General features: G+C 42.2%; 1 protein-coding gene across 2 annotated transcripts; it reads right to left on the bottom strand.

The window, feature by feature from the left end:
* Positions 1–599: 599 nt before the first annotated feature.
* Positions 600–27,939, bottom strand: LOC137094721 (UDP-glucuronosyltransferase 2A1-like). 2 transcript variants are annotated; one of them, XM_060781391.2, is made up of 6 exons: positions 27,119–27,939; positions 15,839–15,987; positions 10,362–10,493; positions 6,916–7,003; positions 2,060–2,279; positions 600–915 (listed from the first exon to the last, which is right to left on the bottom strand). In XM_060781391.2, the coding sequence occupies exons 1-6, from the start codon at positions 27,903–27,905 to the stop codon at positions 639–641; spliced, it is 1,653 nt and encodes a 550-aa protein (XP_060637374.2). In that variant the 5' UTR covers positions 27,906–27,939; the 3' UTR covers positions 600–638. The 2 variants fall into 2 exon arrangements, with proteins under 2 accessions (XP_060637374.2, XP_060637373.2); XM_060781390.2 differs by lacking the exon at positions 27,119–27,939 and adding an exon at positions 24,230–25,039.
* Between the last annotated feature and the right edge of the window lie 24 nt (positions 27,940–27,963).

The raw sequence follows: 27,963 nt of genomic DNA, 5'->3' as shown, positions 1-27,963 counted from the left end.
AGGACCCCTACAGAAGGACAATTATGTTACATGTGCCAGAGAGGGCAAACCAGACAATCTCCACATCAATACTGACAAAGAAACAGCAAGAAATACTGTTTACCCACAAGCATAAAACCATTACATATATTAGAAACCAACACTTTCTCATTACTTTATTTTCCAGATCACCAGACTGGGCCACAGCAACGTGTGGCAGGGACAGCTAGTACATTTTATAAAGAGAGACTGTGTGTGTATGTGTATGTATGTATGGGTGTATGTATAGTATGCACCTCTGTTCCTTGTATTTCAGAAACATTTGACAAAGACATTGCATGCCAAAGCTCCTACTCTAGCAAGATTTTTTTTCAACCATTGTATACCCTTTGATTCAATGAGATGGATAGACTCTGACACTTCTAAATAGTTGTTAATTCAATACAATAGCAATCTCCAACTGTGTAACAGCCTTCATTAAAAATAAGCCTAAAAGTTTTATATTGAAATCATTCATACCTACAAATCTATGCAAGGAGAGATGTGCTTCTACATCCAATCAAGCTGAATATGATGATAAATAACTATAGGGTTTAACATACCAAGTTTGATCATGTTAGATTTTACAAGTCACACTGTGGCTGTGTGCTGACCAGAAACTATTCCAGTTTTGTTTTCCGTGTGATGCCACATTTCCAACAGCAAAACGAGCAACATTTTACAATGATGAACATGAAAAGTGCCACACAACTGATCAAAAAGGCAATGACGTCAAGGCAGTGATACTGGTACCAGGTCAAATCATGGGCAGCTACTCTCAAATGCTTGGCGCCTTTGTGGCGCATGACAAACTCAATCCAGAAGACAGCCCGGTCAAGAGGCTTCATGGGTTGGTCGTGATGAATCTGCGACAGTCGTATTGCATTTTCCTTATATCTGTAGGGATGAGGAAGAAAAAAGAACAAACAGTAAAGGAATCAGAAGAAAAGATGACCTACCAGTTCTCATTAATGTCCTTAGTGCCTTAGTTTCTATGGAATAGCTGCTTAACTGAAAGCTATTTACTATTTTCCTAAATATTTGCAAAGACTTTCACAAAATGTTTTAAATAAGGCAAAATCAAGGAAATTGTACAGTTCTATAGTTTCACTTTGATATTCGGATTTTTTTCTCATTTTTATGAATGACTTTATATTTTTATATAATTGTTTTATTGGTGAGTGTTGATGGGGGTGCAGTTCAGCAATTTCTAGAGGGCCAGATGTTAAATGTTTCGACTGTAGCTTAATTAGACAGTTCTTCGTGTAACAATTATTTTTTAAACTACACAATGAAACTGGCCACAATTTTAAAATTCTTTTTAGTTCAGAAACTGAAACAAGGTTCAGCGACTAAAATGATCAAGGGTCTGGAGAACAAGCCCTATGAGGAGCGGCTTAAGGAGCTGGGCATGTTTAGCCTGAAGAAGAGAAGGCTGAGAGGAGATATGATAGCCATGTATAAACATGTGAGAGGAAGCCACAGGGAGGAGAGAGCAAGCTTGTTTTCTGCTTCCTTGGAGACTAGGGCGCAGAACAATGGCTTCAAACTACAAGAGAGGAGATTCCATCTGAACATGAGGAAGAACTTCCTGACTGTGAAAGCCGTTCAGCAGTGGAACTCTCTGCCCCGGAGTGTGATGGAGGCTCCTTCTTTGGCAGCTTTTAAGCAGAGGCTGGATGGCCATCTGTCAGGGGTGATTTGAATGCAATATTCCTGCTTCTTGGCAGGGGGTTGGACTGGATGGCCCATGAGGTCTCTTCCAACTCTTTGATTCTATGATTCTATGAGATGCAAAATGGAATGATGCTAACTTAAAATGCTCTTATGACAATAAGAAAAATATTTGAAGGGGTAGAAGTGCATATTAGGATGGTAATCAGGGAGGGCATTCACAAGAACAAAAAAAGAACAAGAAGATGGAAAAGAGGTTGGTCAATATAAAGTCCACATTTTTCTTTTCCAAAATTCATGGCCAAAGTATTTTGCTCCAGATACTTCCTATAATGATTTCTCTTACAAGAATTTCAATCAGACTTACGTCGTATTGTGAACAACGGCATTAATGGCATCCACTAAATCTTGTGCTGTCATTGTATTTATATTCAGCTCTACAGCCATTCCCTTTGCACGCATGTGAGCAATGTTATCAGGCTGGTCTCCAAACATGGGGAGCCCTACCATGGGAATCCCATGGTAAATGGCTTCATAGATCCCATTTGTTCCACCATGAGTTACAAAGGCTTTTGTCTTGGGATGTCCTGGAATGGGAGTATGAAATACATGAGAGGGCTGGTAAAAATTCATTATTGCAACTATTTACTAAAATATTTCAACTCAATTCTATTCAATTCCTGAAAATTTTCATTTACTCTAAATATTCATGTTTCCAGAAATGGGAAATGAGCTCAAATCAACAGCAGGAAAGAATACTGACATGTTTTAATTTCCAGATCAAAAATATTTGAAATTACTGGTTATCAAATACCATATTTCATCGCATGATATTCACCCTTGCACTGTAGTTTTGGTTTGGCCCTTTTGGTATTTTTTGTTTCCTTGCATAATAGTTGCCACTTGAGATAACTGGTGTGACGTATTATGCAAAGGGGGCAGGTGCATGGGTGGCTAAGGCTTCACCCACGAGCACACCGGTCCCTCAGGAACTATGGAGCTTGCCTTGATTACCAGCTGAGGTGAGGGAGAGAGGCTATTTTCTTATTAAAAACCTCTTTGCTCTTATACTGATTCAGTTTCGTCTTTTATATTGGCTGGGACTTTCTGCGTGCTGTTCAACCTTTGTACTTTTATTCACAGGCAATGAGACACTCTTGTGTATAACAAAGTAACACAGTTTATTTATAACTTCTGGCTCCAACGCTTGTGGTTACATTTGTGTTTTGTTGCAATCTTGAGGCTTACAATCAGTATCATTTACTTGGTTTACTTTTCTGAATAGACTTTCAATGTTTCACATTCACAAACATGTTACTTGCTTTACACACTCTTGGTTGAATTATATTCTGACTAAAACAACACTGGCTTTCTTTATGTTCCTTAAAACTCGAGCTCTATTTAACTAACTGCTTCTCTATATCAGACGTCTTTAACAAATCTTCATAACTGCTTATTTCTAACAGGCACTCAAAAAACCAACTATCCTTTTCACACACAGATTCCTAACTGTCATTTTCAAACTCTCTCACTCTAACTGCCTCTTTCAAAACCTTGCTCCGCCCTTTGGAATGTTCAGCTCTCTCTCCCCAACTGTCATTTTGGCCTAGCAGCCTTTTCAAATCCTGGGCCTACGCTAATCTGCATATGACCAATCAGCTTCACATATGCAAATGAATCCTATCTCTGCTGTTGCTACCCTGTCTGTGCCTATTCTTCCCTACCTGCCATATGTAAACACAGAGCTATACACCAAAAATTTAACATAGAGTAGCAATTTCAATACACCAGCCATGGCAAGACTCATTGCTCCAGAGGGAGGTGCTGGCAGGCACACTTCACCACCCTGAGCTTTCCTTGTCCAAGGCAAGTCTTCATAGCTTGGTGGGGAAAGTTGGGGGCAGGCAAATTCACCCAGAAGCCTCTGTAGGTTGGGAGGAAAAGGCTGGCAGGCATCTGAGTTCAAGGGCGAAAGGCCACTATACACCAAAAAGTAATGCAGTTATCTATATAAATAAAAATGTAATGTCCGTTTGTGGGATTAACAGAACTCGAAAACCACTGGACATATATCGGTAATAATAATACCTGTATGTCAATAATATCTATACATCTATAATGATAATACCTATATGCCTTTAATATCTGTGTCTATAATATCTACATGCCTATAATAATATCAATACATCTGTAATAACAACAATAATACCTATATAATACCTTTGAACTAGGTAATATGGCAGTGTGGACACTGCCATATAACCCACACATCCATATAACCCTTTGGCCTCGAGGAGACTGAAATGGGCCTATATTAGGTTGACACTTTGCCACTTCAGTTGTGTATTGATAGCTTAGAAACCAGTTCTTCCTCTTTTCTTTCTTTCCCATTTCTCCACAAGGGGTACAGCTAGTATAATCATAAGAATGTATATCATATGTATGTTAATAGTACTATAACATTAAATGTACCAAGTATACTTCATGTAATTCTCTAAACCAAAAAATGTCGTTATGTGGGATAAAGAACTGATTTTTATAGCAAAACGCACAAGTTTGTAAGTCCTTTTTGAAAACCAAAAGTTTATCAACAACAAATCAGAGTTTGTAAGGTTTTTTTGCAAGTCTCTTAATCCAGAACTTCTCAATGTGGGTTAAACAGCTGATTCCTACAGCAGAATGCACAAGCTTGTAAGTCCTTTTTTGTTTAACCAAACTTTGTCAACATCAAATCAAAGTTTGTTAGACCTTTTTTGGAATCCACAGTTTATAAACCACAACCGGTTTCGACTACGTGGAGTCTTCCTCAGGTGGTAGTTGATACAAGTGTAGAAATCCACGAATAATCAGTTTTGCAAAGTAGAGAATTTTTCAAGTAGAGTCAATATATGAATGATAACAATGATGTTGACCTACAGGGAATACATATGAGTGGCTAAAAAACATAGTATAGGAATGAAATTACCAAATGTAGTGAAATCATACAGAACAGGAACCAAAAATACTCACGTAAGTTCTCCTACAAATGTGCTCTGCTATTAGTTTGATTCTATGGCAAGCCCAGGCAGGTAGAAACTCCAGTATATATAGAGAAACTTACATATGATATACATTCTTATGATTATATAACTGTATTAGTTTTTGGTGTATAGTGGCCTTTCGCCCCTGTACTTCTGGGAATCCTTGCTCTCTATTGTTTATAGGCATGTGAGTTCACCCGTCCCCCAGCCTCTCCCATCTGAGCTATGGAGGCAACAGAGACTTTGAGACTTCAACAGCCTGTGCAGCTGTGCCCCCAAAGGTAATGTTATGCAGAAAAGCCCCCTCTCAGGTGCTTTTTTGGCACATAATACCCCTGTGGCGCAGTGGGTTAAAGCGCTGAGCTGCTGAGCTTGTTCACCAAAAGGTTGCAGGTTCAATTCCAGGGAACGGCATGAGCTTCCGCTGTCAGCCCTAGCTTCTGCCAACCTAGTAGTTCAAAAACATGCAAATGTGAGTAGATCAATAGGTACTGCTCCGACGGGAAGGTAACAGCACTCCAGTCATGCCGGCCACATGACCTTGGAGGTGTCTATGGACAACGCCGGCTCTTCGGCTTCGAAGATGAGATGAGCACCACCCCCCAGAGTCAGACATGACTGGACTTAATGTCAGGGGACAACCTTTACCATTACTACTGCATAATAGTCACATACCCCCTTTGAAAGTGTGACTGTTATGTCGTGAAATATGGTACAACTTGAGGTCTAAGCTAGCCTTTATAACTAGCTCTTTCCTTATCAACATCCTTCTTTCAAAATATTTTGAATTTTCCATTAAACATAAAAGGTTTCTACTGCTCCCCCCTGCTTTCGTTATTCCTTTTCCTTCCTTCATATCTTTCCTTTCTCTTCCTTATTTCCTTCCTTCTGTCTTTCTCCCCCTCTCTTCTCCTTTCCCTTTGTTTTCTTATTCTTTCTTTCCTTTCTCCACTCTAAGAGGGCCTCACAAAGCCTCCACAGCAACATGGCTTTCTTTGTGGCTTTTTCCTTCCTTCCTCACTTCCCCTTATGCACTTTTCTTTCCCAGTGACATCACAAAGAGCCACTTTGCTTAGCAACGTTCAATCCAGACAGAGTGAATGTGATGGACAAAAAGGAGAAATAGTGAAAGCTCTTCATCCTTACTATTATTATTATTATTATTATTATTATTATTATTATTAACTTTATTTGTACCCCACTAACATCTCCCGAAGGACTCGGTGTGGCTTACAAAGGCCAAGGCCCTCAATAAAACAACAGCATAACAAATGCAACAATAAAACTCATAAAGCAAAAGCAATAACAGTAAAACATTAAACAATACATCATGACACATTTAAAACTAAGGGCCGGGCCAAATGTAGTGAATAAAATTAAAAGTGCTGGGCATGGCACATGAAATGTAAGGATTTTAGGGTAGGTGTGATGTGCAGACAATCTTAAATCTCTAATAAAGTGTGTTTGGGACATGATGCAGGGAGTTTCCTATTCTGGAAAGGCACACTGGAACAGCCACGTCTTCAAGCTCTTCCTAAAGACTGCCAACGTTGGGGCTTGTCTGATGTCCTTGGGGAGGGTGTTCCAGAGTCGTGGGGGCCACCACAGAGAAGGCCCTGTCTCTCGTCCCCACCAAACGGGCTTGCGACGCAGGTGGGATCGTGAGCAGGGCCTCTCCAGATGAACGGAGGGATCATGTGGGTTCATATATGGAGATGCGGTCACGCAGGTAGGTGGGTCCCAAACTGTTTAGGGCTTTGTAGGTGAGCACCTGCACCTTGAATTGGGACCGGAAAATGAACGGCAGCCAATGGAGCTCCTTAAACAGGAGGGTTGACCTCTCTCTGTAAGGAGCACCAGTTAACAACCTGGCTGCAGCCCATTGGACCAGTTGAAATTTCCGAGCCGTTTTCAAGGGCAGCCCCACGTAGAGTGCATTACAGTAGTCCAATCTAGAGATGACCAAGGCATGGACCACCCCGGCCAGATCAGCCTTTACGAGGTACGGTCGCAGTTGGCGCACAAGTCTCAATTGTGCAAAAGCCCTCCCGGCCACTGCCGATGCCTGAGCCTCAAGCGTAAGTGATGAATCCAAGAGGACACCCAAACTGCGTGACAAACCAAACTACCCATGACAACCAGGAGATACATAGGTATGGAATTGATACATTTCCCAGCAGTTCTGCAAACCCAGATTGCTCACCAAGTAGATCATTTTGTGGGATCCAGTCATAAATTCTGGTATTAGCTCCTAGTGTTTCTGGCCTTTTCCCTTTGTACCGCCAAACAACCTGAAGAAAGAGGAAAAGATGTTTTGTAATATAATTTGCAAAGAAAACTACCCCTTTTTTAAAGTATGGGAACCAATGGCAATGCAAAAAAGTCAATTTACAACCCTGTGATGAGAGACTTCCCAAATTTCTGTTACTGACAGCCTCAAAGAGCTCTTGCAAATTCAGAAGCATGGCTTCCTTTATCCAGCCTATCCACCTGGAATAAAGTCATCCTCTTTTGCTGTTGCCCTCTATGCTGCTCCCTGTCATGTAATAATTACAATTACTATTATTATTTTATTTCTTACCCACTTTTCCTCATGGCTCGAGATGGGTTACAGCATGATTAAAAGACAAACATTGTAAACATTCTATAAATACACATATTCAAGTGTATTTCTATAAAAAATACATATTGAAATACACAAAACAGATTATATTATTATTCACAGTCCACTCTTGTTAATGTTTTCCCTTCCCAATTCTTAATTTGCTTCTCTATTACTTTGCATTTTTGTTTGTAATTCCCCTTAATTATACTCTTCGGGTTTTTATATATCCATACTCCTAAATATTTTAACTTCTTTGATCCTAAGCTAACTGTCCACAACTTCAAGATTTTTTGACTGAAAACTCAATAGTTGCTCTGCAGGAAACTTGGCAACTTGCTTCAGACCAACCAATCCAAATTCCGGGTTTTGTAGGATGGACAAAGCCTGCAATTAAAATTGCAAAATACGGTAGACCAAGTGGAGGCCTAGCACTTCTGGTGAAGGGTGAACTAGGCTGGGCAAGAGAAGAAATTATTTTTAAAGATCTCCCGAAGCAAACAAATATTCCTGCAGCAAAATTTTCAACGATTAGGCTACCCCAAAAGAGAAAAACCATCCTTTCTATCGTGGTCATTATAATCTTAATCCCAATATTTTCCTAATCTCCAATTGTTCCCTTGCTGGGGTATTAAGACATAGTAGCTCTGTCTTTTTGATGTTAAGGAATAATCCTAATATATTCTTTAACTCTTCCAATTTTTAATCATATATTTTATCACGATTAACCGTTGACTTGAAACAATCATTGCATCATCGGCCAAGAGATTGAGCTTTATTTCTTCCTTTTGTCCTCCCTCCTTTTCTATTTTATACCCTGCCCAATTGGTGCTATTCCTGATACCTTAGGCTAGTATTTCTATCGCTATTACAAACAGAGTGGGGGATAAGGGACACCCTTGTTTTGTACCATTTAAAATTGGTATATCTCCTGCCCTTCTATCATTCACTCTTATTCTTGCTTTGCAGTTACTATACAATTGCTGCAGTGTTTTGCAAAAGCCCCCCCCCCCCCATATTCAACTGTTGACATACTCTTAACAGAAATGTAATGCTTTTTTGTGTGCTATATGTGTTTTTTTTGGGGGGGGTAGAGATATTGATGTTTTTCAGTTTTCATTGGGGTCCTGCTCCCCAAACCTCACAAAAGTGAAGGGCTGACTACTTACAACAACAAAAACAATTATGCATTGCATTTACTCAATCATTATTCCACTTTAATTAAAAGGTTGTTTTCAAATGTCAACATCCATCCCTAACATTGATTCACTGAGGATATGATACTGCTTCGAGTTCAGCCTCAGTGCTATAAAGGTAACTTGCCCAAGATCTTGCACCATCAGAAGCAACTGTGAAGATGGAACTCAGTCATTATGGTTATGTTTTATGATGCCATCCCCAAAAACTAACTTTTTGACAAGTTAGTACCAACTGAAGGTTTTCCGAGGTGCTGCAAATCAAGATGCTGGGAAATTTCTGCAGCTGGGTAGACTCTTTATGATCTCATACAACATTTTCATTCCATGTACCCTACAACTGAGAGAGCCACCACAGATGTCCTTTCCAGTGTCTCGCTTAGCAGCACTTCCGAAAACATAAGTTGCCTACTTTAAGAAGTAGTGTTTTGGGGCCAGATTCAATTGCTAACAATTATTATACCTTTTTACAAGAAAGAAAAAAATCTAATCTCTCAAATGAAGAGACCTCCGCCATCTAAATGGTATCAGCAAATGTGACCCACCTCTGCAAAAAATAATAATAATAGTTGATTGGATGGAAAAACATTTGACAAAACTTTTTAGCAGAAACAAAGGCGGGGATGGGGCAGAGCGTTCGCCTATTAATCAAGGACTAGTGCTCTTCTACCTACAGCATTTGAAAACATGCTCTAATAAAAGGGGGTTACCTCTATGCTGCTTTCATACATTTTAAATCTGCTTTTGGTCTCATTTTATGGGACAGATTATGGGAAAAGTTAAGTGACACAAATATAGTCAGATGCCTTTTAATTCTCATCTGCAATCTGTACAAAAATACACAACTACAAATTACAAAGCAAATATGGACCTTAATGGAGTAAAACAAGAGTGCACACTTCCACCTATTTTATTCAACTTTTATAATTCACTAGTTGGAAATATGGAAAAGCAGGTGTTCATTCACCTAATCTTGCAAACATGTCACTCCCTTTTCTATGCGGATGATACAGTACTACTTTCTCTCTCTTATGTGAGGTTAAGATGCCTATTAAGAACTCTGGTATCATAAAACTGCAAAACTAAACAACTGTCAGTTAATTACTCCAAATCTAAAATGGTGTTTACTAAGAAAAGTGAGACACAAATGGCAGATCATAGAATCATAGAATCAAAGAGTTGGAAGAGACCTCATGGGCCAACCAGTCCAACCCCCTGCCAAGAAGCAGGAATATTGCATTCAAATCACCCCTGACAAATGGCCATCCAGCCTCTGCTTAAAAGCTTCCAAAGAAGGAGCCTCCACCACACTCCGGGGCAGAGAGTTCCACTGCTGAACGGCTCTCACAGTCAGGAAGTTCTTCCTCATGTTCAGATGGAATCTCCTTTCCAATCAGTTGGCAATCAGTTCATTGAATATGTTTTTTAAATATCTGGGTATTATTTTTCAGGCAAGGGGAGCATGGGATACTCACATTAAAAACACCACTGTAAATGCCTTTAGTAGGAATACTAAAGCAATCACAAGGTTCTTCTATGAGAAAGAAAAACAATTTATTTGTAGCAAAAGTTATTCCTCAAAATCCTGTATGGGTCACAGTATGCACTTATAAAAATGTTAACCCTTTCAAAACCCTCCAAATTAAATTCCTGTGCACACTGTTGGGAATCCCTATCTGTTTCTCAAATGCTGCAGTCCAACTTGAGATGGGTCAAATTTTGATTGCCTATACTGTGATCCTAGAATGATTCCATAAGTGTGAAAGGAAAGAGTGCAATATAATGTGTGGATCTTTTTAAACAAAAATATGCTTCTTTAGTGGTGTTATGTGATACATTCATCAAACTCACCTTCTGTGGAAGCTGGCTGAGCGCTAAGGCAACCATGTTACTCTTTTCATCTGTTAGATTTTTAATCATTGACCCAAGAGAAAATACCACAATGCCATCTTCTCCGGAACTCTGGACAAATTCTTCCATTTTCTATTAAAAGATAAAGCCAACAATAATAATGATAGCATAAAAAACAACAACATGGGCTACATCATTTTGTGACAATTACAGAATGTGGTACTATTTGGAACATGCCACGATGGCCAAGATCTTGCTTTGGGGTGTATCTTGTAAGATCATGATAAGACAGAACCGCATTTCTATTTAATTCCTTTCCACAGAACTGTCCTTTCTCCTCCATCAGTTTAGGACTCGTGGGAAATTGTAGAAGCATCTGATTATGTCCCTATGGCCAGATAGATAATAACAACATCCTATAGGACCTCTAGAAGATTTCAAGAGATGTCAGAAGACACCTTTGTCATTGAACATCTAACCTTAGGGAAATAGCTAGATAATTCTCCAATGCCCGTCACTCTCCACCAGTCACTAAATGGATATGAGAGAATGCGGCCAGAAGGTGCAGGGATTTTGACTGTTGCACAAGGAAGGTAGTGAATTCTTCTGCCATAATAAAAAAAGCATTATGTTGATGTAACTTTCAGTTATGACTGTGCATTATCACTAAGGAGCTCTTCACACTGGCCACTGGAATCACCACACAATGTGGCAAATCCAGTGACTACTGTCTAAGGGTGTAGGGAACCCATCTCCTACGCCCTGCAACACAGGACATCCGGCTTCCTCCCATTGCTCCAAGGCAACACAGGAAGTTTTCCATGTTTGAACCACTGTGACATGCTTCACTTTGCCGCTCCTTTAAGCACGGAGCCCCACTGGAAGTAGTTGTACTTCGTGTAATGGGAGTCAGTAGACTCTTTCCTTAAAGGAGCGGTGAAGTGGAGCAAGCCAGTGATTCTTCCCCCGTCTGATGATATTGTAATGCAGTGTTTCTCAACCTGGGGGTTGGGACCCCTGGGGGGGTCATGAGTGGGTGTCAGAGGGATCGTCAAAGACCATAAGAAAACACAGTATTGTCTGTTGGTCTGTTGGGGTTCTGTGTGGGATATTTGGCCCAATTCTATCATTGGTGCGACACAGACTGTTCTTTGATTGTAGGTAAAGTATAAATCCCAGCAACTACAACTCCTAAATGTCAAGGTCTATTTTCCCCAAATTCCACCTGTGTTCACATTTGGGCATATTGAGTTTTTGTGCCAAGTTTGGTCCAGATCCATCGTTGTTTGAGTCCACAGTGCTCTCTGGAAGTAGGTGAACTACAACTCCCAAACTCAAGGTCAATGCCCACCAAACCCTTCCAGTATTTTCTGTTGATCATGGGAAAATACATCCTGCATATCAGATTTTTACATGACGATTCATAACAGTAGCAAAATTACAGTTATGAAGTAGCAATGAAAATAATTTTATGGTTGGGGGTCACCACAACATGAGAAATGGTATTAAGGGGTGGTGGCATTAGGAGGGTTGAGAAACACTGTTGTAATAGAATGCTAGTTATTATCTGATGATACTCCACTACTTCTGAGATTTTTGAACGGAATTCACACCATTGATAATTAGGGGTGTGCAATGATTCTGAGGATTCGGTTGTCGAATGCACAAAAAAAGAATTTGGCATGGGACAGCTGAAGCTTAGCTGGAGCAGATCACAGCAGCTGGATCTTTTCTGCTAATGGGTGCTAATAATGGGGACCAATGGGGCTGAGCAGCACTATACCTGAAGCAGAGGCAGTGGGTGTAAGCAGAGCAGTCTCGCTAATCAGGAAAGCTCCTCCTCTTATTTCTTCCCCAGTAGTCTCCTTCATCCCTTCCCCCCGCCCACCCCCCACCTGTGCCTGCATGAGGCAAATGGGAACTTGCTTTCCCAGCAAGCGTAAGCACTGAATGAATATTGTGCTCCCTCCTGGAGTATGATGGGAGTTGAGGTTTTTTTCTATGGGTGTTTCTCACTTTCTATCTCAGCCACTCAGAGGCCTGGTTGATTGTGTCAATTCGCCTCCCCTCTTGTGGCATGCGCTTGCGACTCAATTCCCAGAACTCTCTTGTGGTCTTTTTCTTACATTATGTTAAAAACGTTTTAGATTTCCAAGACAATAGTAGATTGGTGAAATGTTCTGAAACTTGGCAGGCTTGCAGTAGAAAATGTGGCCTATAAATGAGGTGGATTTCATACTGACAGACCTAAAAATAATAGAGAAATGATCCTCTAAAGCAGTGGTTCTCAACCTGTTGGGCCACCAGGTGTTTTGGCCTACAACTCCCAGAAATCCCAGCCAGTTTACTAGCCATTAGGATTTCTGGGAGTTGAAGGCCAAAAAATCTGGGGACTCACAGTTAAGAACCACTGCTCTAAAGTTTCCTCTAAAGAATCTTTCAAGCATGAAAGATTTGGGAAGTTTCCTAAAAACAGAATGGGGGACAGCCAAAAACAAGACATCGCTGAGCCTGGAACCCCAGGTCTCTGTGGTGGTCAGGGGAGCTTTTGCACAATTAAAACTTGTGTGGCCGCTGCGCCCATACCTTGGGAAGTCTGACTTGGCCACGGTGGTCCACGCTCTGGTTACATCCCTTATAGACTACTGCAACGCTCTCTACATGGGGTTGCCTCTGAAGACTACCCAGAAGCTGCAATTAGTCCAACAAGCGGCAGCCAGATTACTAACAGGAGCGGGGTACAGGGAGCATACTACTCCTCTGTTGCACCAGCTCCACTGGCTGCCAATTAGCTTCCGAGCACAATTCAAAGTGCTGGTGTTGACCTATAAATCCCTAAACGACTCCGGCCCAGTTTACCTGTCCGAACGGATTCTCCACTATGAACCATCAAGGTTGTTAAGGTCTTCTGGAGGGACCCTGCTCTCGGTCCCACCACCCACGCAATCGCGTCTGGTGGGGACAAGAGACAGGGCCTTCTCGGTGGTGGCCCCTCGGCTCTGGAACTCTCTCCCACTGGAGATTAGATCTGCCCCTTCTCTCCTGACTTTTAGAAAACTGGTGAAAACCTGGCTCTGGAATTTAGCATTTGATGAGTGAGTCAATAACTCCTGACCACACGGACAGATGGCGATGAATTGTGACTTCATTTTGACGACTTGGCATTATGTAATTATATGATCGTATTTTAATGTTTTAGTGAATTATGGGATGTGATGTTTTCAACTATTGTTTATGAATCTTTTGTTGTGAATCGGACTGAGGACCTCTGCGGAGGTCGAGAAGACCGGTATATAAAAGTTCTAAATAAATAAATAAGACATGTTTTTTTTTCGGAATTTTTCACCCCTATTGATAACCCAAAATCACAGTCAGTAGCTATGGCTGTGAACGAGAAAAATAGCAACATTTTTTAAAAAAATGCTTAGTTCTTCTTAAAATCATGACAGTTTACAGGGGAGAGAGTTGATTCATCCCTTAGTTTCCTGTGCAAAAAGGATGAAGTTCCATCCATATTTAGAAAGATTGCATAGCAAACAAGAGTATGTATTAACACACTGAAATGTCTCAAATATTGCTTGGCTGGAGAGAGAGCGAGGGGTTGAAAAGAGAGAGTAGAAAAACAACAACTGAAAGGTAAAAATTAGAATCGGAAAGTAGATAATTCCTGTGGACAATAACAGAAAGTAAAGTAGGCAGAGATTTTGAACAAGTAACATTGAACATGGTATGATAAGAAACAAGATAAGAAATTGGTATGATAAGAAACAAAGATGGCAGGGACCTAACAGAAGCTGAAGAGATCAAGAGAAGGTGGCGAGAATATACAGAAGATCTGTATAGGAAGGATAATAATATTGAGGATAGTTATGACAGTGTGGTGAATGAATTAGAACCAGACATCCTGAGGAGTGAGGTTGAATGGGCCTTAAGAAGCATTGCTAACAACAAGGCAGCAGGAGACGACGGGATCCCAGCTGAACTGTTTAAAATCTTAAAAGATGATGCTGTCAAGGTGATGCATGCCATTTGCCATCAAATATGGAAAACACAAGAATGGCCATCAGACTGGAAAAAATCAACTTATATCCCCATACCAAAAAAGGGAAATGCGAAAGACTGCTCCAACTTCCGTACAGTGGCCCTTATTTCTCATGCCAGTAAGGTAATGCTCAAGATTCTGCAAGGAAGACTCCAGCAATACATGGAGCGAGAGTTGCCAGATGTTCAAGCTGGGTTTAGAAAAGGCAGAGGAACGAGAGACCAAATTGCCAATATCCGCTGGATAATGGAGAAAGGCAGGGAGTTTCAGAAAAACATCTACTTCTGCTTCATTGACTATTCTAAAGCCTTTGACTGTGTGGATCATAATAAACTGTGGCAAGTTCTTAGTGGGATGGGCATACCAAGCCACCTTGTCTCTCTCCTGAGGAACCTGTACAAGGACCAAGTAGCAACAGTCAGAACTGACCACGGAACAACAGACTGGTTCAAGATTGGGAAAGGCGTACGGCAAGGCTGCATACTCTCACCCAGCCTTTTTAACTTGTATGCAGAACACATCATGCGATGTGCGGGGCTGGATGAATGCAAAGCTGGGGTGAAAATTGCTGGAAGAAACATTAGGAAACATTAACAACCTCAGATATGCAGATGACACCACTCTGATGGCCGAAAGTGAGGAGGAGCTGAGGAGCCTTCTAATCAAGGTGAAAGAAGAAAGCGCAAAAGCCGGGTTGCAGCTAAACGTCAAAAAAACCAAGATTATGGCAACAAGAATGATGGACAACTGGAAAATAGAGGGAGAAACCGTGGAGGCCGTGACAGACTTTGTATTTCTAGGCGCAAAGATTACTGCAGATGCAGACTGTGGCCAGGAAATCAGAAGACGCTTACTTCTTGGGAGGAGAGCAATGTCCAGTCTCGATAAAATAGTGAAGAGTAGAGACATCAGACTGGCAACAAAGATCCGCCTAGTCAAAGCCATGGTATTCCCTGTAGTCACCTACGGATGTGAGAGCTGGACCTTAGGGAAGGCTGAGCGAAGGAAGATCGATGCTTTTGAGCTGTGGTGTTGGAGAAAAGTGCTGAGAGTGCCTTGTACTGCGAGAAGATCCAACCAGTCCATCCTCCAGGAAATAAAGCCCGACTGCTCACTGGAGGGAAAGATACTAGAGACAAGTTGAAGTACTTTGGCCACATCATGAGGAGACAGGAAAGCCTAGAGAAAACAATTGTGCTGGGGAAAGTGGAAGGCAAAAGGAAGAGGGGCCGACTAAGAGCAAGATGGATGGATGGCATCCTTGAAGTGACTGGACTGACCTTGAGGGAGCTGGAGGTGGTAACGGCCGACAGGGAGCTCTGGCGCGGGCTGGTCCATGAGGTCACGAAGAGTCGGAGACGACTGAACGAATGAACAACATTGAACAAGAAATCAATAATTTTATTATCAAGGGAGTGGAACAAGAGAGAATTACCTTAGGCAAAGGCTTTGCTGGCTGGCAATGCAGCCCTCCTACAAATTCAAAATTTGGTAGTAATGGCCGTGGAAATTCAAAGTCCCAGTAGGTTCGGATCAGCCATATTTCTGCTTTGCTTATTGTTTCACACAATGTTGTTGGTCTCCCTGTGGATAAAAAGAAGTGGAATTGAATTTAACTTATTTCCTCTTTGCAGATACATGAGGACTTGGGAAATCAGTTTTCACAGCTGAAAAATAATTCAGATCAGTTAACTTTCTGTCAGTGACATAAAGATGTATAAGCTCTAGGCTTGGTTGATCCAAAAAAAATGGTTCAAAACACGTTTCAAATGTGGTTCAATTCTAAAGTCACTTCCGGATTTTTTAAATTTCAAAACTTTCCGAAATTTCTGAAACTTCCGAATTGCTTTATTAATGGGGAAACTTCAGAGGATTCTCCCTCCCTCATTTTTAGACCAATCCTGATGAAACTTGCTACAGTGGTAGAACACGTGGACTACTGTTAGCCCATCAAATTTCATAACCTTTGACCTATCCAAGGATTTTTGGCTAATTTTATATGTAAAAGAGATGTAGTTTCCCAAAGTACCTTAGCAAGCCAGACTCCCTGGCGCATCAGTCCTAGGGGACTCTAAAGGGAGGGATGAAGGAAGGAATGTCTTCAAGTTTTGGGAGAATCGGGGCCAGAACGGCCCCGCTAGAGGGAAAAGAAGAACTGGCTTCCTGTTGGGAAGTGAATAAGTATAAGTTCCGAATCACTATTGCCACAGAGTGGCCAATGGCTCCCGGAGAGAGTGCACCACCCCAGAACCGGGAGCCCTGCCAGGGAAAAATTTTCAGTTTTTATAAAAAGCATTTTAATAATAAAGAAAATCTGTTCCTGGTTTGAAAGTATTATTTCCTGTTTCATTGGGTGGTCTTTACTTTGAAAGTAGTTGTTCTACTACAGAAACTGTGTTTGTGTGATACAAACTGTGTTAAATTGGTAGAGAACAGAAATCATATGCAGAGAGACCCATCAAGGCATAAATGGAGTGAATAAGTATAAGCAGGGCCGTAGCCAGAAAAAAATTTCGGGGAGGGTTGACAATTTTTGGGGGGGGGGGGTGTTGAAAATTTCGGGGAGGGTTGACAATTTCGGCGGGGGGGGGGGGGTTGAAACCTGCCTCCTAGCTCACGCTGAAGCAAAGAACACAGCAGGGGGTAGAGCAACCTTCAATAGCCTGCAGCTCCGCCCCTGTCAACCACCTCCACCAAGTCTGGCCTCCTTAATGAGAGCATTCAACACACACACACCCAACTTGGTTGCTTCACTACATCGGCTATTGCTACAAGTAATGACAGTGTGAATAAATTGTCAATATTTGCTTGAGATAGGGCTTGCAGTTCTGGAGGGACTCTTAATTTTTGCATCTCATAGACTTAGCATGGGGATTTGGTTAATCAGTTAAAATTCATGAGTAAACCAGGGTTTTTTTAAAAAAAATCTGAAACATTTCGGGGAGGGTTTGAACCCCTAAAACCACCCCCTCGCTACAGGCCTGAGTATAAGTATAAAATTTGGTTACACAGAACTCCCATGACCAACAGAAAGTACCAGAAGGGTTTTATTGCACCTGCAGTCACTCCATGAGACTATTATTATACATTATTATTATTATTATTATTATTATTATTATTATTATTAAGACTCAGACAGTTGGAAGGGAACCCCAAAGGTCATCTAATCCAGCCCCTTCTTTCTGCCAGGCAGGAAGATAGAATTGCTATTATATTATTATGTATTATTATGAAGAATTATTATTATTATTATTATTATTATTATTATGAGCCCCCAGTGGCACAGCGGGTTAAAGCGCTGAGCTGCTGAGCTTGTTGAGCAAAAGGTCACAGGCTTGAATCCAGGGAGCGGCATGATCTTCTGCTGTCAGCCCCAGCTTCTGCCAACCTAGCAGTTTGAAAACATGCAAATGTGAGTAGATCAATAGTGGGAAGGTAATGGTGCTCCATGCAGTCATGCTGGCCACATGACCTTGGAGGTGTCTATGGACAACGCCGGTTACCTACCTAGCCTTTGAGGCTCCTTGGCATTAAAACGATGGACTCTGTGCTAGAGCAAAATCCTATCAAAGATCACGCAGTCTGATTTTTCTCCAAAGTCCTAAACAAAGAATATATCAAAGAAACAATGAACTCTTGTGCCAGAGGAAAATCCCGTTTGGTCTTCTTCCCTCTGAGCTGACCAGTGAAAATCCTGGTATGCATATGTCATGAAGGGACAGACTCCCAAGGAGTGGAGAAGAGAAGCTTTATTGGGAGAACAAGATTCTCCTAAAATCATTCACATCAAAAGAGCAGGCGAATAACTTGTTTTCTTTTTCCATTCTTGTAAATAAATAAGACTGCAACAATAATATACTAGATGGTACTAGTGTCTATTCAGTTTCGGGAGCAGAGTCATCCGGGTAAAGACGTATCCAGTGCCGCTCATGACCAAAATAGAAATAAGCAGTGAAAATGAGCCGATAAAGAGAATTGGGATTATCTTTTTTGGACTGGAAAGAAGGGGGAAGCGGTGGAGGACCTAATGAGCAGAAACAAATCTTCAAAAGGTAAAAGATAAGCTTATGATATATGAATGCAGACGGAGGGTTGAAAATAAAAGTGAATGAGAGTGAATGAGAAATTGCTGAGCATACAAACATAGCTGAAAAACAACCTCAGTGTTATTATTATTTATTTATTTTGCACATTTCTACCCCGCCCTTCTCAACCCCCGAGGGGGGACTCAGGGCGGCTTACAAAAGGTACAATTTGATGCCAACAACAGACAATAAGATAAAACATGTATCAACAGCAATTATAAAACAATTAAAACAATCAAGTTATACATCACAATAAATAAAAACCAATAAATAAAAACCAGCTCAGAATCCGTAAGTTCATTTCACATTGTCAAATCCTAACAATTCTAGTCATCATTGTCCTTTGTCTATCTGTCAGATTACCCAAAGGCCTGGTCCCATATTCATGTTTTTAGTTTCCTTCTAAAAGAGAGGAGGGATGTCAATGACCTAATATCCCCGGGAAGTGAATTCCACAGGCAAGGGGCCACTACCGAGAAGGCCCTGCTTCTTGTCCCCACCAATCTCACTTGTGATAGAGGTGGGGCCGAGAGCAGGGCCTCCCCAGAAGATCTTAAACTCCGAGGCGGGACGTAGAAGGAGATGCATTCGGACAGGTACGCTGGGCCAGAGCCGTGTAGGGTTTTGTAGGTCAGAACCAACACTTTGAATTGTGCTCGGAACTGGATCGGCAGCCAGTGGAGCTGACATAACAGACGGGTGGTATGTTCCCTATATGATGCTCCTGTGAGTAATCTGGCAGCCACCTGCTGGACTAATTGAAGTTTCCGAACAGTCTTCAAAGGCAACTCCACATAGAGTGCTTTGCAGTAATCTATTCAGGAGTGTGGACTACTGTGGCCAGATCTGACTTCCCAAGGTACGGGGGCAACTGGCACACAAGTTTTAATTGTGCAAAAGCTCTCCCGGCCACCGCTGAGACCTGGGGTTCCAGGCTCAGCGATGAGTCGAGGATCACTCCCAAGCTGCGAACCTGCGTCTTCAGGGGGAGTGTAACCCCATATAACACAGGCTGTAACCCTATGCCCTGCTCGGCCTTACGACTGACCAGTAGGACCTCTGTCTTGTCTGGATTCAATTTCAATTTGTTAGCTCTCATCCAGTCTGATACAGCAGCCAAGGTTCACCGGTTCAGCACCTCGAATAAGTTGATAAATGTCCAGATAATTACAAAAAGACTATAAGTAATAACTCTAATTGAAATTGGAATGTTATAACAGACTATAAAAGGCAGTAGGTCATTCGGTCCCTCCTTTGAAGAAGCAAGTGGAGAGAGTTGTGATAAGCAGAGTAGGTGTGAAGGTTGTCCTCAAAACAGCAAAACTACAAAAGGGGAAATTGAATGCAAGTGGAATTCCCTGGAATCACAGGCAAAGCATAAGCATAAGCATAATTAAGACTTTCTTTTGGGCTATGCAGAGTGGAATAAAACCAGTTAATTAAGGTTTTATAAACATGGACATGGCCATATAGCCCGAAAAAACCCACAAGAACTGAGTTTTATAAACAACTAGCTTGGGGACCCGGCGTTGCCCGGGTTATTACAGAAAGTGGGTAATGGCGGTTCTGTATGCCAAGTTTGGTCTTTATTGGACTTTGGATAACGGCTGCATTATTTTCAGGAAGTGAGTGAAGGTACTTGAAGTCCCATCATCCATGGGCCATCCTCCTACAAACAGCAGCAGGATATAGAGTGGATCATGGGGGCTCTGTGTGCCAAGTGTGGTCTTGATCAGTCTTGGGATGTGAGTGGAGGTACTTGAAGTCCCATCATCCATAGTCTGTTCTCCCCCAAACCTCACCAGAATGTTGAGTTGGCCAAGGGGGCTCTCTGTGCCAAGTTTGGTCTTTCTTGGTATTTGGATAAGTGTCACTGTGGTTTCAGGAAGTGAGTGAAGGTACAGGAAGTCCCATCATCCATCATCCGTCCTCCTCCAAACAGCATTGGGATGTAGAGTTGTTCATGGGGACTCTGTGTGCCAAGTTTGGTCTTGTTCAGTTATTGGCGAGGGTCTCAGTGGTCTCAGGAAGTGAGTGAAGTGACTCATCCATGGTTGCAGTAGGATGTCGAGTGGGTCAAGTGTGGTCTGTATTGGTGATTTTTTGACGCAGCCCCCTCTGGGCTTTTCCTTTCCTCTCTTTGACATCTCGGAATCTTGAAATTGAGGCTGGCCAATCAGAGACCATATGCAAATTTCCTTCTGTCATGTCCCCGTTTCTGTAATGAACCCTTTTCTCCACCAGGGGCTTCTGTTGAAGCAGGCCAATCAGGGACCATATGCAAATAGCACCACAGCGGCAGCCAATCAGAATCTTGGAACTTTCAGGCTGGCCAATCCGAAAGCCGGCACATACACCGCCACACATCCGCCGCATACAAGTTTTGACTTTTATATACTAGCTTGGGGACCCGGCTCTGCCCGGATTATTAGAAAAAGTGGGTAATGGCGATTCTGTATGCCAAGTTTGGTCTTTATTGGTCATTGGATAACAGCTGCATTGTTTTCAAGAAGTGAGTGAAGGAACTTGAAGTCCCATCATCCATGGTCCACCCTCCACTAAAACAGCAGCAGGCTATAGAGTGGGTCATGGGAGCTCTGTGTGCCAAATTTGGTCTTTATCAGTCATTGGATGAGGGTGGCAGTGGTTTCAGTAAGTTAGTGAAGGTACTGCAAGTCCCATCATCTAAGTCCATCCTCCTCCAAACTGCAGCAGGATGTAGGGTGGGTCATGGGGGCTCTGTGTGCCAATTTGGTCTTGATTGGTCATTGATGAGGGTCGCAGTGGTTTCAGTAAATGAGTGAAGGTACTGCAAGTCCCATCATCCATGGTCAACCCTCCTCCAAGCTGCAGCAGGATGTAGAGTGGGTCATGGGGGCTCTGTGTGCCCAGTTTGGTCTGTATTGGTAATTTTCTGACTCCGGCCCCTCTGGCCTTTTCCTTTCCTCTCTTTGTCATCTCGGAATCTTGGAATTGAGGCTGGCCAATCAGAGACCATATGCAAATTTCCTTCTGTCATGTCCCCGTTTCTGTCATGAACCCTTTTCTCCACCAGGGGCTCCTGTTGAAGCAGGCCAATCAGGGACCATATGCAAATAGCACCACAGCAGCAGCCAGTCAGAATCTTGGAACTTTCAGGCTGGCCAATCCGAAAGCCGGCACATACACCGCCACACATCCGCCGCATACAAACTTTGACTTTTATTATATAGATAGATATAGATATAGATATAGATGGGATGGGGCGAATTTGACTGGTGTTTGAATGAGAAGAAACAAAAACAAGAAAAGGAGCAGGAAAGCCCCCCAAGCAGGAATCCCCTCTGGGTATGAGCTCTACCCTCTCTAACATTTGGGCTTTAACAGGCAGCTCCGCTTCTTCTGCCACCTGCTGTCAGGATGTGGCCTTCATGCTATGAAAACACTGCCGGAACCATGAAGACTCCCTCCTGACAATAGGATAGTTTATGGCTTGATAGGGAGCCATCTGGTTGCAGAGACTGCTTTGTAGATGTGGGAATGGAATGTAGTCACAACTTGAGATAAGGAGGGGAGAAGGGAGGAGGCGTCCAGGGGGAATGTGTTACTGGCCGTTGGCGGGAAAACTTCAGATCTCTCTTTGCATGACTTCTGTATGGACTGAATAAACCGATATCCAAAGGATCTGCTTTGTGAGTGCGTGTTTCATTCTGAGATCCCGCAGGATCTGACACCTGCATAATTCTGGAAAATGTAGTTTAGTTTGGGGTCTTTTGAAATCTCAGCTAGAGGTCCTTGCCTTCCTAAAATACATTTCCCAGAATTCTACAGGCAGCAGAACACATTAAAAAATTTAAGGCTGTCCACTTAAACACACCCACTGAACATCTACGCTATAGGCTTGGTTGATCCAGCTCGTTAATTTCTTATCTCGTTAAGAAATCGTAAATAAAATACCTTTAGAAGCGATATCAACGCGTTTTGGGAAGTAGAAGTGTTTTTACCATATCGAAGCCGCGTTTGCCATCTTCCTTATGACTTCCGCCAGTGAATCGTAAATGCTGGGGGCAGGCCCATAGCCAGGATTTCGTTTCGGGGGAGGGCTGAGTTTGTTTCGGGGGGGGGGGCTGAGTCTGAGTGAAAGAGGGTCTACCCTAGCAAACCTTCTGTATCGTTACCCCCAATACCACCATGCATATGAGATATATTGAGTATGGTGATCAGATCATGATATGAATAAACATAACAGTTTAAATAATGCACCAGTAAGGCCTTTTCGTGAACCACCATGAGAATTTGGGAGGGGGGGGGGCTGAAGCCCCTCAAGCCCCCCCCCCCCCCCCCGGCTACATGCCTGGCTGGGGGCATGGCCTTCAGGAACAGCTGTTCTTACCCATGCCCACCTCCTTCCTCTTTCCATCGGCGACTTTGCGAGGTGGGCTTTGCGAGGTGGGCGTGGCTACCTCCCTGGCGACAAGCGACAATGCAGAAGAGCTGGGCGTAGCCACGCCCACCTCGCAAAGCCCACCTTGCAAAGCCGCCGATGCAAAGAGGAAGGAGGTGGGCGTGGGTAAGAACAGCTGTTCCTGAAGGCTACGCCCCCAGCGACCTCCAAGGAGAGCTGTGCTTGGCCATGCCCACCTCTTCCTTCTGCATGACAGCTTGCCAGGGAAAGGAAGCTGAGAGATTTTAAAAGTGTTGGTTTTAAAATCTCTCAGCTTTCCTTCCCTGGCAAGCTGTCATGCAGAAGGAAGAGGTGGGCATGGCCAAGCACAGCTCTCCTTGGAGGTCGCTGGGGGCGAGGCCTCCAAGGAGAGCTCGCTTGGCCATGCCCACCTCTTCCGTCTACATGACAGCTTGCCAGGGAAGGAAATCTGAGAGATTTTAAAATTAATCTCGCAGTTTCCCTTCCCTGGGTGGGTGACTGCGAACGGCGATGGGTGGCAGAGGAATGAGGTGGGTGTGGCTATGCCCAGCTCTTCCTGATAGCCACTGGGGGAAACCGCATCGCCGCTTGTCACCAGGGAGGCCAGGGGGAAACTGCGAGATTTTAAACTAACAGGGGGGAGGGCACCTTCCATTAATGAAGTAAATGAAGCCATTCAGATTTTTGCTATTTCCGATCTTTTTTTCAAGAAAATTTGAGAAATAATTTTTAAATCGAAACGCCAGCGCCCCTATATACTAAACGAGTTTAGAACCATTTTTTTTCTTGATCAACCAAGCCTACTACACTTCTGACAATTAACTTTTTCTTTCCTCCTGTGCCCTTTCCCTTTTCACTACCTTCCTTGTCTATCCTTTATCTCCAGTTTCCTCAGGCCCTTCCCTTCCTGAAGCCTTCCTTCTCCATTCTCTCCCTTCTGTATTATGCACAGCCACATATTTGAAGTTCATTTCTTTGTAGTCTAAACACATGACTGAATTCTATTAAATCTTCTGGTCACAGAAAAAGATAAAAGAATGATCAAAGAAGCAAAGTTGGGGACAAGCAGAGTGAGTATAGGACATAATTTGGAGACCACGCAGTTTCTCACAATTATCATTGGTTTCCATGTATCTTCATGATCTGCACAAAAATCCTGCAAAGGTGGGCTGATCCCAGGCTTTCAATCATACCTATGCATCTACGAAACGTTAAATAAGAATACAAGAAGACATTATTATTATAATACATTAAATAAGACAAATATGAATATGCACAGTGAATTCGGCTTATGGATATGGGCATTAAAACACTGGAAATGGAAACAGGCTCTTACCTAGAACATCACTATAATATTTATTCCAGTCTTTGAAGAAGAAATGATGGGACAAGATGTCGTGGAAAAGATAAGTGAGCAAGTTTGCCGTCCTCTCCATGAAAGACATTCTGTCCATTAGCCCTCCGAGGCTGGCCGGCACGTACGATGGTGGAGCTGGGATATTGCCACAAATACGTTCCACCGTGTTTCCAAAAGAAAACCGTAAAGAATATAGAAATGGAACATGAAGTTTCTCAGCTAGCAGTTCACCTCCCACCATGACTGGGTCTGAGATAAGGACATCAAACGCAGCAGACTCCAACTTTTGTAGAAGCTTCTCATTCCAGAAAACATTGTCACAGAAAAACTTGTATCTGGATATTAATTGTATTATAAAGTCATACAATGTAATGGAAAATTCCCAGAAAGGTTTTTCATGCTTCTCATAAGACCATACATGGAGGAAGTCTTGCATAAAATTATCCATGTCCTTCTTTGAGAATGGAACAGAGACCACTTCCAGGTGGAAGTTCGAAGACACACTTGATTCAGCTTCCTGGTAAAATGAAGGCAGCAGAACTGTCACTTGATGCCCCCTGGCAGTAAGCTCATGAATGATAGACTTCATGTTCATCCAATGACTATAGTCAGCTGGCCAGATCAGAACATTTCCACTGGAAGTTGAGCCTAAGAGGCACATCATTATCAAAGGAACGATGAGCACCCATTTCATAGACATGATGCTCCAATTCCTTTCTGTTTGTGACAAAAGGTAAGACCGGGCTCTTCTGGAACCCGCTTGCATTTCAGAACAATTCAGAATGGTTAACCTTTGACATGGGCACTATCAAGAAAATGATGGACTCTGTGCTAGAGCAAATATCAAGCTTAAAAAGTTAAAAATTAACTCCTTAGAGCTCCAAACATTCTTATATGAAGCAAATTATATTGTTAATCGTCTATCAGATTTGCAGAATGTGTTAGACCAGTGGTTCTCAACCTTTCTAATGCCGTGACCCCTAAATACAGTTCCTCACATTGTGGTGACCCCCCAACCATAAAATTATTTTCGTTGCTACTTCATAACTGTAATTTTGCTACTGTTAAGAATCATTATGTAAATATCTGAAATGCAGGATGTATTTTCATTATTATATATTGAACATAATTAAAACATAGAGATTAATCACCAAAACAATATGTGTTGGGGAGTATGGACAATGAATGATGGGATTTGCAATACCTTCAACAGATTTAGCTCTGACTTCCACAGACCACTGAGACCCCCCACGAATGACATACCTGGACCAAACTTGGCACACAGAACCCTCATAACCAACAACAACAACAACAACAACAAAACCAACTGGAGGGGTTTGGCAGTGATTTAGGAGAGATATATGTAGTTCACCTACATCCAGAGAGCTAATGTGAACCCAAACAACCATGGATCTGGACCAGGCATGTAGCCAGGGGGGAGGGCTTGAGGGGCTTCAGCCCCCCCCCCCCCCGAAATTCTCATGGTGGTTCGCGAAAAGGCCTTACTGATGCATTATTTAAACTGTTATGTTTATTCATATCATGATCTGATCGCCATACTCAATATATCCCATATGCATGGGGGTATTGGGGTAATGATACAAAAGGTTTGCTAGGCTAGACCCTCTTTAACTCAGACTCAGCCCCTCCAAAAACTCAGCCCCCCCCCCCCCGAAACCCCCCCCTGAAAAAAATTTAGCCCCCCCCCCCCCCCCCCCCCCGAAACGAAATCCTGGCTACGGGCCTGATCTGGACCAAATTTGGCACAAACACTCATTATGCCCAAATGCGAACACTGGTGGAGTTTGGGGAAAATAGACCTTGACATTTGGGAGTTGTAGTTGCTGGGATTTATAGTTCACTTACAATCAAAGAGCATTCTGAACTCCACCAACGATGGAATTGAACCAAACTTAGCACACAGAACTACCATGACCAACAGAAAATAGCAGAAGGGGTTTTATTGTACCTGAAATCACTCCAGGAGACTATTATTATACATTATTATTATAAGACTCAGACAGTTGGAAGGGAACCCCAAAGGTCATCTAATCCAGCCCCTTCTTTCTGCCAGGCAGGAAGATAGAATTGCTATATTATTATTATTATTATTATTATTATTATTATTATTATGACTCAAATAGTTGGCAGTGTCCCCGAAAAGCCATCTCGTCCAGCCACTTTCTCTCTGCCAGGCAGGTAGATAGACTTATTATTCCGTTATTATACATTATTATTATTATTATTAGACTCAGACAGTTGGAAGGGAACCCCAAAGCTCATCTAGTCCAGCCCCCTCTTTTATGCCATACAGGAAGAGAAGAGTTACTATTCTGTTATTATACATTATTATTATTATTATTATTATTATTATTATTATTAGACTCAGACAGTTGGAAGGGACCCCCAAAGGTCATCTAGTCCAGCCCCCTCTTTTATGCCAGACAGGAAGATAAGAGTTACTATTTTATTATATATTATTGTTATATTATTGTTATATTATTGTTATATTATTATTATTATTATTATTATTATTATTATTATTATTATTATGGCTGTATTACTCCTGAAATAGTCAATGTCAAAAACAGTCTCAGAAAAAAAAGATAAAAGAATGATCAAAGAAACTAAGTTGGGAACAAGCAGAGTATACTCTTGGAGACCACAAAGCACTTTCTCACAATCATCATTGGTTTCCATGGATCTTCATAATGAGGATAAAAACCCTGCAAATGCAGGCTGATCTCAGGCTTTCAGTTCCACCTATGCATCTACCAAGCATTAGATAAGACAAAAACAGATATGCACATGTGAACTAGACTTATGGACATGGGTATTAAAACACTGGAAATGGAAACAGGCTCTTACCTAGAACATCACTATAATATTTATTCCACTCTTTGAAGATCCAATGATGGGACAAGATGTCATGGAAAAGATAAGTGAGCAAGTTTGCCATCCTCTCCATGAAAGACATTCTGTCCATTAGCCCTCCGAGGCTGGCCGGCACGTACGATGGTGGAGCTGGGATATTGCCACAAATACGTTCCATCGTGTTTCCAAAAGAAAACCGTAAAGAATATAGAAATGGAACGTGAAGTTTCTCAGCTAGCAGTTCCCCTCCTACCATGACTGGGTCTGAGATAAGGACGTCAAACGCAGCAGACTCCAACTTTTGTAGCAGCTTCTCATTCCAGAAAACATTGTCACAGAAAAACTTGTATCTGGACATTAATTGCATTATAAAGTCATACAATGTAATGGAAAATTCCCAGAAAGGTTTTTCATGCTTCTCATAAGACCAAACATGGAGGAAGTCTTGCATAAAATTATCCATGTCCTTCTTTGAGAATGGAACAGAGACCACTTCCAAGTGGAAGTTCGAAGATACACTTGATTCAGCTTCCTGGTAAAATGAAGGCAGCAGAACTGTCACTTGATGGCCCCTGGCAGTAAGCTCATGGATGATAGACTTCATGTTCATCCAATGACTATAGTCAGCTGGCCAGACCAGAACATTTCCACTGGAAGCTGAGCCTAAGAGGCACATCATTATCAAAGGAACAACGAGCACCCATTTCATAGACATGATGCTCCAATTCCTTTCTGTTTGTGACAAAAGGTAAGACCAGGCTCTTCTGGAACTCGCTTGCATTTCAGAACAATTCAGAATGGTTAACCTTTCGGACTCTTTGGCATGGGCACTAGCATGA

The sequence above is a fragment of the Anolis sagrei genome, chromosome 6, assembly GCF_037176765.1.
Source record: "Anolis sagrei isolate rAnoSag1 chromosome 6, rAnoSag1.mat, whole genome shotgun sequence".
Lineage (NCBI taxonomy): Eukaryota > Metazoa > Chordata > Lepidosauria > Squamata > Dactyloidae > Anolis > Anolis sagrei.
Note: the sequence above shows the minus strand (reverse complement) of the source record. Positions and strands in the feature narration are given on the sequence as shown.

Excerpts from the sequence above, each read along its gene's own strand:
- LOC137094721 (XM_060781391.2), bottom strand. The coding sequence starts at position 27,905 with ATGCAAGCGAGTTCCAGAAGAGCCTGGTCTTACCTTTTGTCACAAACA. Across the intron at positions 15,988-27,118 it reads ATATTATAGTGATGTTCTAG|GGAGACCAACAACATTGTGT; the intron begins GTAAGAGCCTGT and ends TTTTATCCACAG. Across the intron at positions 10,494-15,838 it reads CAGCAAAGCCTTTGCCTAAG|AAAATGGAAGAATTTGTCCA; the intron begins GTAATTCTCTCT and ends ATCTTTTAATAG.